Genomic DNA, 14647 nt, shown 5'->3' with positions numbered 1-14647 from the left:
CCCCCTCCTCTTCATCAGAAACCTTTCTGAGGTAATGATTGGCAAAAACCGAGTCAGAATGCCAGTAACAACCTCGTAATATTCTGTGAACATAGATATTCGAGTGTAGGGCAAATGTTGCTGCTAGCGTCCTGATCTCGTGCGGGTTTGACCCCCCTACCAGTAACCCCCGAGACCGGTACACCAGATTGATGACAGAACGAAGCCATAACGCAATCGAGTTGCGAATTATGTCAACCGTGCGATTAGGGTTACACGATATGAACAGACGGTCACGCCCTTGTCTACGTTCATTCGAAGCCTTAAGATAATACTTAAGGGCCCTAACCGGACACAGCGCTCTGTCCTCAGTATCAGCAGGATGTAAGATTTCTTTGAGTGATCTTACAGGGAATTCTCTCTCTGTTTGCCCGAATCTCTGATTCTTGGCGACGAAGCCCATGAGCAGGCCCAGGCGGACCGCTCCTTCGTCACCCCTATCGAATCGTACCTTGGCGACATCGAGTGCATGAATTTCGGATACACGTGCCGCCATGGCAAAGGAGAGGAGAAATGCTGTTTTCCAAGTCACATGCCGGAACGAAGCACTATGCAAGGGTTCATACGGAGCTTCCGTAAGTGATTTCAACACTAGGGAAAGATCCCAGGCTGGTGCCCGAAGGCGGCCCTTCTTAAGATCGTGCTGTTTGAAACCCTTGATAATAACCAGAATCACCGGCTCTTTTGAGAGACTAGTACCCATAGCAACGGACAAAACATAGTTGGCAATGGAACCCCCGGAGAGTTTCTGGGTCTCTCGTAAGTGAGACATGAAACAAGCAATATCCTGCACAGATACCTTATCTGGCGAATGAATGTGATATTTACAACACCACTTCGTGAAAATAGCCCAACGTGCATTATACACCTTCTGGGTAGAATCACGATGCATACTAACGTATGCCAGAGACACCCGACGAGAAAAACATTTACTCCTCAGACGCTCGGTGACAACATTCACGCGTGCAGATTGAACTGCCCTGCGGTTGGATGAAGCTGACAGGTGTGAGGGTGGATCAGCAGATCCGGTCTCACAGGCAGTGGAAGTGGCGACTGCGTGACCTGGGTCAGCAAGTAGGGGTACCACGATCTGTTCGGCCACTTGGGCGCGATCAGTAACATTCGACAGTGAACTCCTCGGAGCCGGCTTAGAATGTGTGGTATTAACGCCGTCGGTGGGTAAGCATAAGCGTCCAAGCCCGTCCAGTCTAACGCGAGAGCATCGTAAACGATGGCCCTCGGGTCCGGGACCGGTGATACAAACAACAGGAGTTGATTGTTGAACTGTGTTGCGAACAGGTCGACCATTGGACAACCTAAACGTTCGCACAGCCACTGAAACACTACTGGGTTCAGCATCCACTCTGTGGGGCTCGGATCCTGAGGCCTCGATAGAGCGTCGGCCAGTACGTTCCGCACACCTGGGATGTGACGGGCGCGTATCTGGCACGGGACAGTCCACCAGAGCGTAAAACTCGAACGTGAGATCGAGTAGCGAGTGACTGTGGGTTCCCCCCAGTTTGTTCAAATAGGACACTACCGTCGTGTTGTCGGTCGCCAGCATGAGCCGGGCGTCGATGAGACGATGCTTCCAGTGATTGACTGCTTTGATCACTGCCTTGAACTCGAGACAATTGATGTGAAGACCTAGTTCGTCTACGCACCACAGCCCCGAGCTCCCCTCCCCCACTAGAGAGGCGTCTGTATACAGGTTCAACAAGGCCCGGCAGGGCCGCATAGAGACTCCTGATAAGACATTGTAAGGGACCGTCCTTTTTAAGCAAGTCACACATTCACCAAAAGTAATATTCTCATCTACATGACATGGCACTGACTCTTATCTCCGTAAGCTTGTTTATCAGTGTACCTCCAAGTGCCTTGTCTGAGCAATAATCCCTCCTCAATACTCAAATGGCAACAACATCACAAGTCTGAACTTGAAAAGTGTTTTCTAGAAAGGAAATTGTTATTGAATTGGAATTGCTTCAGGATTGCATTCCAGGGCCCTGTTCTGAAGCCGGTCTGAGCACTACGACTGTTGTTGATCTAATCTGTGGTTGACAGCAGTCCAGCTAGGATCTCCATGTAGACAGGGACTTATCCAGGATTTTAAACAAAGTGGCTCTGGCAGGCAATTTGGGAAAAAATAGTTTGTTTAAAGTTTAAGCGAAAGCGAAAGCGTGACGACAGCCAGTCGACCGATGCAGATCAGTCGAGCGGATCTGCCAAACCCTGAATGATTATTTTGTAAGTCGTGGCTAACGACTTTCACTTGGTTGACATACAACGAGGATTTGCAGATTTTATTGTTTTCAGTAGCTAGTCGTATATTGAATCTTGATTGACCGCCATTTTGCTTTCTCGGACGATCGATATCAAATTTTTTTATGGTCAATAATTAAGTACAGATGAAAAAGTATTCAAATAACTACTGCTATCAACGATAGTTTAGGATTTATGATTATATTATCTGTCTTATTTTTAAATAATCTTTAGTTTAAAAAAACAACTTTTCCCGTGAGGTCACGTGATAACCAAATATGGGATAATAGTCTCGATCCAAATGTTACAACGCGTACACTTGAGCAGACTCATGAATATTAATTAGACCGTTCACAACGTTGACAGATCGTTATTATAACAGAAACAAACGTATGTTTTCCATATATATCTAAAATGATATTATTTGTTATTAATTGTCCGGTGAATTAAACAATTTAAATTGAAACAATTCATAATTCATTATATTATGAATACGTAACAACTTGTAATTTGTGTGTAAAAAGTCGTACTAAAACACGCTGTTTGAAGGGGGCGTGGCATAAATGTTAATGTCCGATTGGGATTTTAATTTTTCCGGACCCCTGGTTTAAACATTGGGATTTTTTTAAGTTCTATGTTTTTCAATTCAGAGTTAGGCCCATTTGACCATTTGTACTTTGAAATTGCATTTAATGGCCCTTACTGGAGCCCTCAGGGCGGGGCTTCTTCCCGGAGGAAGAAGAACCCGACCCCTTAGGCCTGCCGGCCGCAGCATCCTGGGGCGCGTTCCGCTTAGGAGCGGCACCCAGGCGCCTATGCAAGGACCCCACAAGATCCAGTGTGTGCCGAGAGGCCTCGGCAGACACAGCGGCCTGTTGTTCCTTCAGAACCCCAGGGATCTTGTTATTAAACAGGGTCCGAGCAGACCAAGGCTGCGAAAGGAGCACCTCCTGATTAGCAGCGTCCAACCCTGAGGCAGCCAGATACGACTGGCGCCGGAGAAAATGGCACGTGCCCGAAATAAAGGCTGAAGCCCCAGCAACGTACTCCAGGGAAGCATTTAAACCGAGCAAGCAGTTATAAATGCGCTGTTGTCGGCCCGTGGGAGAACCTTCGACCAGACTGGCCGCTGCAGCCAGGTATGTGTCTCCGTGAGACATTGCCAGCATGGAGTGTCGAGCGAGAGTGTCCAGCTGTTGCAAGGTACCTTGCGGTACCGTGGCCGCCGGTGGGTCACGGACACCCAAATGCTCAACATCGGCTTCCGCGGAAGGACCAGCCTCGGGAAAGGCAAGGTCATGCACCGGGAAGGACCCTTTTCTCCACGACGGTGGAGGTAACGGGAGACCCTGACCGGAGGCAGCCGTGAAGGCCTTGTCCAGGGAAGGCTTAATCCCGCACAGCAAGGTTGATGCCGGGAAAGCCATGTCGGACGTCTCGTCGTATACCTCGGAGGAACCCACGGAACCGTGGATTCCCCGCGGTATCGGCAGGGGCTTGGGCATGTCCTCGAAGAGGTCATAAACCATGGCCACGCGGTCCTTAACCGATAGCGGGAGCAACGGTTCGGGGGAAGGACCGGTGACCACGGCAGCCGCCTCTGTATCGGTGGACCCTGCGTCCGAACTCGCGGCCACCGAAGAGGCCGGGGACGGAACAGCCAGCGGCCTATCCTGAGATGAGGCCGCCAGATTGAAGTCCACAAGTTTAGGTTGAAATGCGGCGACGGAATCCCCGGACAGCCCGAGGGCCGCCAAGTGATCCGCCGCAGCCGTGGAGGTGGTACCCGCAAGGGGACCCTGACCGGACGAGCCGGCCACCACAGGGGTGGGGATGGACTGGACGTACTGTAGGTAGCGCGTAAACCTCGCAGGCACCAGGTCTTTGCACTGGGTGCACCGGGTGTCTTTGCAAGGAACCCTGCACCGCGGGCAATGATCATGGGGATCCCGGGCCGATAAGAACTTGCCGCAGACCCCGCAATTCCGAAATTCAGGGGGAGAGGGGGTTGGAACCGGGGACATTTCCATGTCAGACATTTTTTATTCTATGAACAAAGAGAAAAACATGGTTACAACGCACGCACCACAATGATTCACAAACGAGCATTTTCACAAGAAAATAAACGAGCAATGTGAACATAGAACATACACATATAACATATAGAGAAATAAGTGATGTTAACCCCCAAAACATACAACAACAGGGGAAACGTAAAACACAACGTGCATATATAGAATAAAGGGCGGGAAAAATTCTCCGTTTGGCGGGAAAATTATATCCAAGCGTAGCTACCGCAACGCCCCATAAAAGCACAGTTAATCAGAGAATAAACTATAATAAATATCACCGAATATTCGAGGAACGCTTCAGCAGTCTTGGATACACGTGTCTTGCTAACGCAAGCGAAGGAGACAAGAATGAAGGGTGTCACAGCTAGGTGGCTACCCACGTGCTGCATGAGGTAATTGAGATCTCTGTGGTAGATTTCACTATAGCAGCAGTTGTGGGAGACAACAGCCTCGGTATAACAGTGGTAAGGTATTACTTACTGTAATTGATGCTATTAAATTTTTATCAGATAGTGACGTAACATGTGGCCACAGCACTGACGTGTGTAACCTGCCTTCCTGTCTACTCAACTTGCAAAACTAACATGACAGGTGATACATCATATATCACACATCCCTGTGGGGGAAACAGGACTTTGGGGGGACTTAGTGCTGGAATGTTTGAATCAAACATTACTGCCCCCAGGATATGGTTGTAATATCAGCCCAATTGTCAAACTACCTATCAAACTGCATAATTTACATTTTCCTGAATCAGAGTTGTTCATGGTGTACTCAATACCCCTGGCATTCCCGTCACAAACCCATAAGATCACCTTGACAGCATTCAGATAGACACAGGGTTATATCACCATGACAACCTGTGATATAGGCTGTCCTGCTTGAACAAATCCCTTTTAACTTCACAGCCTCAACATATTAAACAGTCAAGCTTAGCTGTACAGTAAATTCTACTTGATGCCTTTCACTAGGCAAAACTACAACCACCGCAAATACTGATGTCTATATAACTGACTTTGTTATCCAATATTGATAGAATCCAATTTTTAATATTTATTCTTACACTAATGTAAACAAACTTATTAATTATAAACAAACTATACTACTTAACATTTGCTAAAGTCTTCTTTTTGTCAAAGGTGTAGTCGTCCTTAGCAACTGATGACTGGTACAATTTTGCTTTTGTTAAATTCATTGTTTATGATAATTGGCTTTTGTTTGTTTAATCATCCTTCATGATATTCTTCAGAGAAAAAAGTAGACACTCTCAAGCTCGCCAGAAATATTGTCCCATATTAAAGTTATTCTTCAGCACAATAAGATTTTTTTAAATTAAACAGTTTGTTCCCTGCTTACCTTATACAAGCAAGTGATCAGAAAAAAGCGTTGTTTGTTGTTTAATACAGGATGATACTTCCCAATCCCCAGACTTTGAATCAGCGCCAAGGCAAATTGCATGTGCTGCCATATTCCTATGACTTCTCACCTACAAACCAATTACTTAAACAATGTTGTGCTATCTGGAATATTGACCTACCTGTTTGTTGGTCTGTGCCAAGGCCGGGACGCTGTGGAACCGGTCACGGGCCTGCTTATCGGTCTCCTCATCAGATCCTGCAATGAGACATAGCCAAGTTCATCATAGCCATCCATTGGTTGTAGCATGTACAGCCAGGGTGTAGAACCATGGGCAAGTACTTGTGGAACTTATCTTACAAACTCCCTCTCTATAATACACTAGAGTGAGTGAGTGAGTATGGTTTTATGCCACTTTTAGCAATGTTCCAGCAATATCACGGCTGGGGACACCAGAATGGGCATCACACATTGTACCCATGTTGGGATTCGACCCGGGTCTTCAGCATGACGAGCGAACGCTTTAACCACTAGGCTACCCAAATGCCCATATAATACATTAGAAAGAAGGAGTGATTGATTTTAAACCTGTTTTGAAGAGTATTTCAGTTTTTATCAGAGCATGTGGAAAGAACAAAGTGGTGTACATCTTACAGCGAGTGAGTGAGGTGAGTGAGTGAGTGAGTGAGTGAGTGAGTGAGTGGGGGTGTCAGCTAAATGTGTGTGGAAAGCCCCAAGTGATGCAGGTTTCAGACTTTTACCACTTTGGTGAAACCCACGAGCACAGTTATGGTGCAGAAAAACCTAGAAACATAATCGGGGCAAACCAGGATTGGAACCCATGATCATAGGTTTCTGACATACCGAAGGGATGCAAGTCTGCACACCAACATGCGACACCCACCCATGCTCCCCGTACATCTTACACGTATACCATTTTGGTGGAACCCATGGACACGGCTATCTAACAAACCTTGACACGTAATCAGGGCAAATATGGGATGCAAACACAGTGACAGTCAGGAAAGACATCAGTAACAAAAACATGTGCTACTTTGATCTCATAAATGAGTGACTATGCTAAATGCCACCTTCATCATATTCTAGCATTATCACAGGTGAATATAATCATGTCAGCAAATGTTTATTCAGTGTTATTGTCCGTTTTAAACAAGTCATACATTCACCAAAAGTGATATTCTCATCTACATGACATGGCACTGACTCTTATCTCCGTAAGCTTGTTTATCAGTGTACCTCCAAGTGCCTTGTCAATACTCAAATGGCAACAACATCACAAGTCTGAACTTGAAAACTGTGTTTTCTAGAAAGGAAATTGTTATTGAATTGGAATTGCTTCAGGATTGCATTCCAGGGCCCTGTTCTGAAGCCGGTCTGAGCACTACGACTGTTGTTGATCTAATCTATGGTTGACAGCAGTCCAGGTAGGATCCATGTAGACAGGGACTTATCCAGGATTTTAAACAAAGTGGCTCTGGCAGGCAATTTGGGAAAAAATAGTTTTGTAAACATTGGGATTTTTTTTAAGTTCTTCATTTTTTTAATTCAGAGTTAGGCCCATTTGACCATTTGTACTTTTAAATTGCATTCAAAGTAATAACATATTACCACATTACCACCTCCTCCTATTTATTCGTTCTGTTATCCATGAAAAATAGGTTTCGAACAAACCTTTTATTAACATAAATTGGGAAACTTTTAGTTCCATTTTGGGAATTTTTAATGACATTTATTGCGGACTTGGGGCAGAATATTGGTCTCTGAGTAAGTCCAGATAAATCCCTGTAGAATGAGGCCCAGCAACCAGCAGTCTGTGACTTAAGCCAGATTCTCCTAAAATTCTGTTCTGTCTTCTAAGCTCAGCTAATAATAATACATAAAATAACACTAGGGCGGTCAGGTAGCCTAGTGGTTAAAGCATTTGCTCATCACACCAAAGACCCGGGTTTGATTCCCATGCGTACAATGTGTGAAGCCAATTTCTGGTGTCCCCCTCTGTGATATTGCTAGAATATTGCTAAAAGCGGCATAAACCATACTCACTCACTAATAACACTAAAACCTACTGAAAAGATGCTAAGAGCCATGTACGGAGTACTACGTTTTTGACAAAGACTATGACAGGCAATGAGAGACTTGAAGCGGACAACTGATGAAGGAGAACGGTTTGGGAGACATTGGCAGCAATGAACCACTTCCTGTTAACATTGTAGATTGTGCAAGTTGGAAAGTTCTCAGAACAAATGCAGTTAGGTAGAGTATATATTGGATTGTGGTCAGAAACCCTCGTAAGATATCCATGAGATTTGGGTGGAATTACCTAACACAAATGCCCTGCAGGGCCAATTATGTTGTTTAAACCATTACAATGATGGCATGTTGCTGCTGTTGTTGTTGTTGTTGATACGGAGCCAGGAATTCAGGGTTCATTCTGAACATGCATTTTGTGCAGGTAAAACTGACAACTACAGGTCATTATGCAAAATAATAAAGAAATTACATATCAAGCATGACACAGTTTAAGTGGTAGGAATCACTTGAATCTGTTGATCTACATCCAGAATCAATAGATGTTACTGATTTCTCCATTACAGGGTCCAGAAAGTTAAGAACAATAAATACTGATCCCAAGGATACCAGATGACAGTGATCCATCCAATATACAACTGAGCAAATGGGATCAGGAATATTTGGTGGGTTGGTTGGTTTGTTGTTTAACGCCGCAGCTATATTCCAGCTATATGACGGCGGTCTGTAAATAATCGAGTCTGGACTAGACAATCCAGTGATTAAAATCATGAGCATTGATCCACGCAATTGAGATCGATGACATGCATCAACCAAGTCAGCGAGCCGGACCACCCGATCCCTTTAGTCGCCTTTTACGACAAGCATAGTCGTCTTTTACGGCAAGTATGGGTTGCTGAAGACCAATTCTACCCCGGAATCTTCACGGGTCATAAATATTTGGGGGACATGTTCATGAAATAGTGTCTTCACTACAACATGATCGAAATTAATTAAGTGTCTCTCACAGTCAAGTGTTTTCGTACATAGGCAACTCTTTCCTATGTTGCACAAGACAACCTGCTCCCCACCAGGTGTTGAGTGATAATATCTCTCCCGGCTGCAACATTATCCAGTGTATCACCCCCTAGGGTAGGTAGGGAACTAAAGCTATGTATCGTGGGTATGAACTTTTCATTCATTATTCATATCTCTAACTATCATAGTGACACTGACACACTTTGATACAATGATTATCACATACAGTCTCAGTCACCAATACACTATTCATATTGAATGTACAATGTAACACATCTCTAGCATTAAACAGACAACATATATTTCTCTTTCGGTTTCACAAAGTTCATTGAATCCCAAATAAACTGAACAAAAAGGTGAAAGATCATGAATATTTGGGGATATTTGTTGTGAAATAGTAGCGCTTGGAGTATACCCCTATGTGGTGTGGAAATATGCACAAAATAAATGGTCTATTATTATTATTATTGTTGTTATTGTTATCATTATTGTCATCATTAGTATTATCATTATCATTATTATGAATATGATTATAAATTGTGTCTTAGTCCTCAATTGAAGAACATATCCGCAAAACATATTCATGATCCCAAACCTTTTTTGGTCAGTATAGTATTTCAGGAGGATAAGGCATGCATCATGTTTTCATGGAGGTCTGCTAGAGGCATACAAGGCCGCTCTTATGTACTCAGGAAATTCCTCGTATTGACGGGCATGTCAGCACGGAGGCCGCAATATAATCACCACTGAGCTACTTGTTTCCTGTACCATTTGATTCTAATAAATATCTCACATCAAAGCAAGATTGGATGTAGCAAGGGCTTGGCTTCTCTACAATACAATACTGTCCTTTCAGCATGTTCAGTGAAACGTACAGCTTTGTGGGGGGGGAGGGGGGGGAAGAAGAGTTGGAGCAGAGAGAGGGTAGGGTGTGACACTGGTGTTTACTTTGTGTGTGACGCATTGACCGTGATCAGCACTGTGTGTCGTGTATTAATAGTGTATGGCGACATCGATAACCATATGATGTGTGACGTAGTATTACATGTCACTGGTAAATTGACTGAATCTTGAGCTGAATGTTGACAACTATATTATTGGTGTGTAATGTAACACTGTGATGACAACTGTTATTGTCATGCATTTCTCCATTTTCAACCAGATTTTGTGAGAGGAGAGGAGAGAGAGAGAAAGAAACAGAGAAAGAAAGAGAGAAAGAGAAGAGAGAGGAGAAGAGAGGAGAGGAGAGGAGAGAGGGAGGGGGATGCATGTCTCATGGTGGTTGTGAATGACACACCCACTTACTATATAGCTTATGTCGTGACAGTCTTCATGTGCACACAACACACGATACATGCATGGTTTCGTTCTGGAATGTTGTCAACACCTTCCATTTGAAATGTAGCAAGAGTGTTTTATGAGCAAACAGATGTGGGTTGAACAAACTGCAGCGACACTCAGAACGATACGGGGATGGTGTAAAACTATTCTGTAGATAGGTATATCTAGGTAATAGGTATATTTAACAGTATTAAAAAATGTTGGTAGGTAACATGTATAAGTAACTGTAGAAAGCTATGTTGGTAGGTTGGTTTCCTTGGTGTTTAACGCCGCACTCAGTAATGACAGCGGTCTGTACATAATCCAAGTCCGGACCAGACAATCTAGTGATTGACATCATGAGCATCGATCCAATGGGGATACGATGACATGCATCAACCAAGTAAGTAAGCCTGACCACCGATCTTGTTAGCAGGGTTAGTTGCCTCTTACAACAAACATAGTCGCCTTAAACAATGTTGGTAGGTAATGTGTGAAAATAACTTAATAAAACTATTAGGAGGTCAAATTGGCTGCAGAGTGTGAATAGTGCTTAAATGAGTAACTGCAAATATGACAAACTAGTTGTGGCTGTTATGTTTACTGAGCCCAATAGTGTTGACTGGTGCCCACTCTACTGGTCACTGGTTTGTCTGGTCCAGGGTACATCACTTACTACACCCAAAACACCCCTCACTCAGACATCCATCCACCCACCCACAACACAGTTTCATCAGAACACAGATAGCAGACATGCTCCTACACTGAAAAAGTCAAAATAACATTTTTCCGAATGTTATAAGTCAAATCAAGCTTGCTTCCACATGCCACATATAGACTGGTGAACTGAGCTGATCTCATCTGAGTCGCATCAGGATCATGCACAGTCTTCTGCAGGATTTAACACCTTCACAAGACGATCTTGACGTAACCATGACAGCTGTGATTCATGGGAGTGATGGGAAGGGCAGCGCACGAGGTGATGGAGTCCATCACGGCAGCCTGACAACTGGATTACTTGTGCCTATATGTCAGTTCAACACCCGTAGATATAATTCAATTAAAATCAGAAAGGGTGTCCTGTCTTATTTAATTACATCAAAACCTTATTCACATACAGAATTCATGTACATCATGTACATCAAAATCCATGAATACAGTTTAATGGAATGTGTGCAGGGGACTCACATTTTAGATTCACACTTAGTCTTTGACATTAAAATAGTTTAAGATTTGTTTTGTTAAATTGTCTTTTAATATATAATAGAAAGGAGGCCAGAGAAACTAGACTTGCCAAAGCATTGTTGTGTTGTGTTGTGTTGTGGGAGTTCCTTGGTCTGGATGAGAGACTTCTCAAATTGTAACAATAAGAAGTCCAACAAGATGGTAAGACAAGGTATTTTCTCTTTTCTTGACCAGACACTAAATTTTGCAATAGTAAGAATTATGAAAGTACCGGTAGACAATATGAGTCGTTTGTGTTGCTGAAGTCTCAGGCTTGAATTAATCTTTAATTCCTCTACTTGCTAACTCAAACAAGTGTCCCCATAGTCAGGTATTTCATGATAACATCCTGACTAAATCCTTGTCCACTCTATTTCTGTCCAAATCCAAGTGGGCTTTGCTTCTATATGTGTCATTACTGCTTTTCAAGATCTCAAGTAATACATAAATCACTCATTGAAAAAAGATAGGCTTGGTTACATTCAAGTCAATTATTATTTATGACAAAACAAAGAATTCCAAATTGCTTTTTTCCTCCTACACATTCCTGATTGATCTCACTATCCTACCATTCACACCGTAACACGCCCTTGGTCATTATTATGACATAATACACAGTACCAGTGATGGCTCATATTGTCCAAGACTGAGGAAAGCAGTGTATGGTGTTGTATATAATGTAATTATCACCCCAAATATAACACAACTGTTCCCCAGGGCACAGCAGTCAGTGCAAGATGATACATTTACTCATTAAGGGCCCGAGTTTTCCTATCCATTGTTCTGGCCAGACTTCCTGATGCTACACATGACAGTTTTATTAGAGTTGTCTTGTGATGACACGTCCTGGTGGCCAGTCTATCCTTCAGGAGTGAAAGGTACACAGGTGACATATAGTTTTATAAGACGAAGACATGACAGAGAAAGAAGAGCAAAACTAAGTTCTTCATCTGTGACAAACTGATGAACCTAATGCGTACGAGGGACCAGTCATATATCAAAAAAGAAGAAGATTGAGATGCTTTTATCTTCCTTTAAAAAGCTGACCATTCTCCTCTTGCTCGTGATGCTCCCTAACTGACAATCCTTTTGTTCGTGATGCTCCCCAAATGACAATCCTTTTGTTCGTAACTCTCCCCAAATGATCATTTCTTGTTAGTGATGCTCCCCAAATGACAATCCTTTTGTTCGTAAATCTCCCTAACTGATCATTTCTTGTTCGTGATGATCCCCAACTGACAATCCTTTTGTTCGTAGACCTCCCCAAATGATCATTTCTTGTTAGTGATGCTCCCCAACTGACAATACTATTGTTCGTAAACCTCCCAAACTGATTATTTCTTAATGTTAGTGATGCTCCCCAAATGACAATCCTTTTGTTCATAACCCTCCCCAAATGATCATTTCTTGTTAGTGATGCTCCCCAACTGACAATCCTTTTGTTCGTAACCCTCCCCAAATGATAATTTCTTGTTAGTGATGCTCCCCAACTGACAATCCTTTTGTTCGTAACCCTCCCCAAATGATCATTTCTTGTTAGTGATGCTCCCCAACTGACAATCCTTTTGTTTGTAAACCTCCCAAACTGATTATTTCTCAATGTTAGTGATGCTCTCCAACTGACAATCCTTTTGTTCGAGACCCAACCTTAATAATCATCCTTCTGTTCCATCAAATTTGTAAAATCAAAATATTACTTTATGGGACATATTGCATTATTTTTACCAGTATAAAACCGTCCGTTGTTTCTCTTGCCTCTCCCCAATCTGTGTACGTAGTTATGACCTTCACCCATGGCAGCCTTCAGTCAACCAGAAACAAAGCATAGATATATGTAGCAACTAATAAAATTCTCCACAATAACATTTCCAGAAAAGATCTGACAATAACCATACCATACATAAAAATCTATTTCTTATCTCAAGCATGGACAGAAAGAGAAAGCTCATAAATCCTATCAGAAATTCAAATCGATCAACATGGTTAGGAAACTGATTATAACCAATAAGTCCAGCAGCCCCAGTTATCCAGCCTGCAAGTCTACCTTCATGAGATCACACAATCTCAAATGTGGCAACCTCGGTTGCACAATAAATGAATTACATGAAAGATGTATTGAAAATCAAGGCCGATGTCGACATCATAAATCACCTATTACTGAGTGAACAGGCACAATGGCAACGTTATCAAAGATCATTACCATGAATTATTTACCCCAATCCATTTACCACCCACACAGGCCTCAATACCGATGCCATAGTACACTATGACATTAGATATATTCAGTGAAAACTGGAGAGACCATATGTCAGATTGAGAGTATTGCATTAAAGTACCGTACAATGTTTGCAAAGGCGGTGTGAGTGGGTGAGTGAGGGATTGAGGGAAGTGGGAGAGCAATGACAGCAATAATCACGTGGTAGACATTGAAATAGGTCTTTACAAATTGTCCTTCACAATGGGTTTCGAACTCAAGTCTTTGCCATGACAAGTGAACACCTTAACCACCTCCCTTCACAATTCCTAGATGTGATGCCACCATAGTAATGAGAGAAAAGCTTTACAATTTGATACATTTCCAATCAAATTTTAGTTTTTCAGGAAATAAAAAACATTCTTCCATGACAATTAGAACCCTGCATTATCAAATTTACATTAGATCATGATTTTGCTGATGACCGCAGTGTGAATGAAAGCATCTCTTTCTTGTATTGTGTCTCAAAGAAGCGGTTGAAGTATTCCGGTAAAAATTATGGTATTGGTACATGACAGCAAACATATGTGCAGATTAAAACTGATCTTCACTGATCCCTAAATTCAACCTCATGAAAATATTAGGCTCAACTGATGCCACATAAGTCATAATTTTCGCTATTATCAAAGAGTTTGTGTTTGTTTCGCCTTAGTGTCAAGGTGGAATGAAGATAAACCAACAGTGATTTCAATATAGAGGTTTCAAACTTTGATTTGATACCTGTAAATTTTTCAAATTTGAAACCTCAAACTGTTGTATTCATTTTTGAATTAAAACATTACAGGTATCGAATTTACATTTGAAACCTTTACATAGAAAACACAATAGATTCTTCTCCTAATAACAATTTAAAGGAAATGACAATTTGTATTAGTGACAGATTTTTTCCACAGCAAGATGTCCACATGGCAGTTTCAACACGCTATATCCATCATTCTGCTGATCTCTACAAGAAGTCTTCCTACTACTAACATATCGATCCATTAATCACTAAAATAAGCTACAGCTCCATCACTTGAGCTACTACAAGCTCTAAAATAAGCTACAAACTCAA

General features: G+C 42.5%; 2 protein-coding genes across 4 annotated transcripts in view; both read right to left on the bottom strand.

Annotated features, from left to right (window-relative positions):
* LOC139465866 (stAR-related lipid transfer protein 3-like) overlaps window positions 1-14647 on the bottom strand; it is a 69794-nt gene that overhangs the window by 11716 nt on the left and 43431 nt on the right. For all 3 annotated transcript variants that reach the window (XM_071247823.1, XM_071247824.1, XM_071247825.1), the window contains one exon: window positions 5911-5987. In XM_071247823.1, coding sequence (XP_071103924.1) covers window positions 5911-5987 — 77 coding nt within the window. The remainder of the gene's footprint in view (window positions 1-5910; window positions 5988-14647) is intronic.
* On the bottom strand, window positions 2976-4721 carry LOC139465867 (uncharacterized). Its single transcript, XM_071247826.1, has 2 exons — window positions 4652-4721; window positions 2976-4348 (listed from the first exon to the last, which is right to left on the bottom strand). Exon 2 carries the CDS (start codon window positions 4338-4340, stop codon window positions 2991-2993), a length of 1350 nt encoding a protein of 449 aa, XP_071103927.1. The 5' UTR covers window positions 4341-4348; window positions 4652-4721; the 3' UTR covers window positions 2976-2990.

Source organism: Haliotis cracherodii, unplaced genomic scaffold (genome assembly GCF_022045235.1).
Source record: "Haliotis cracherodii isolate W230 unplaced genomic scaffold, xgHalCrac1.p SCAF_18, whole genome shotgun sequence".
NCBI classification, from domain to species: domain Eukaryota; kingdom Metazoa; phylum Mollusca; class Gastropoda; order Lepetellida; family Haliotidae; genus Haliotis; species Haliotis cracherodii.
The sequence above is the reverse complement of the archived record's forward strand: the minus strand, read 5'-3'. Positions and strand labels throughout refer to the sequence as shown.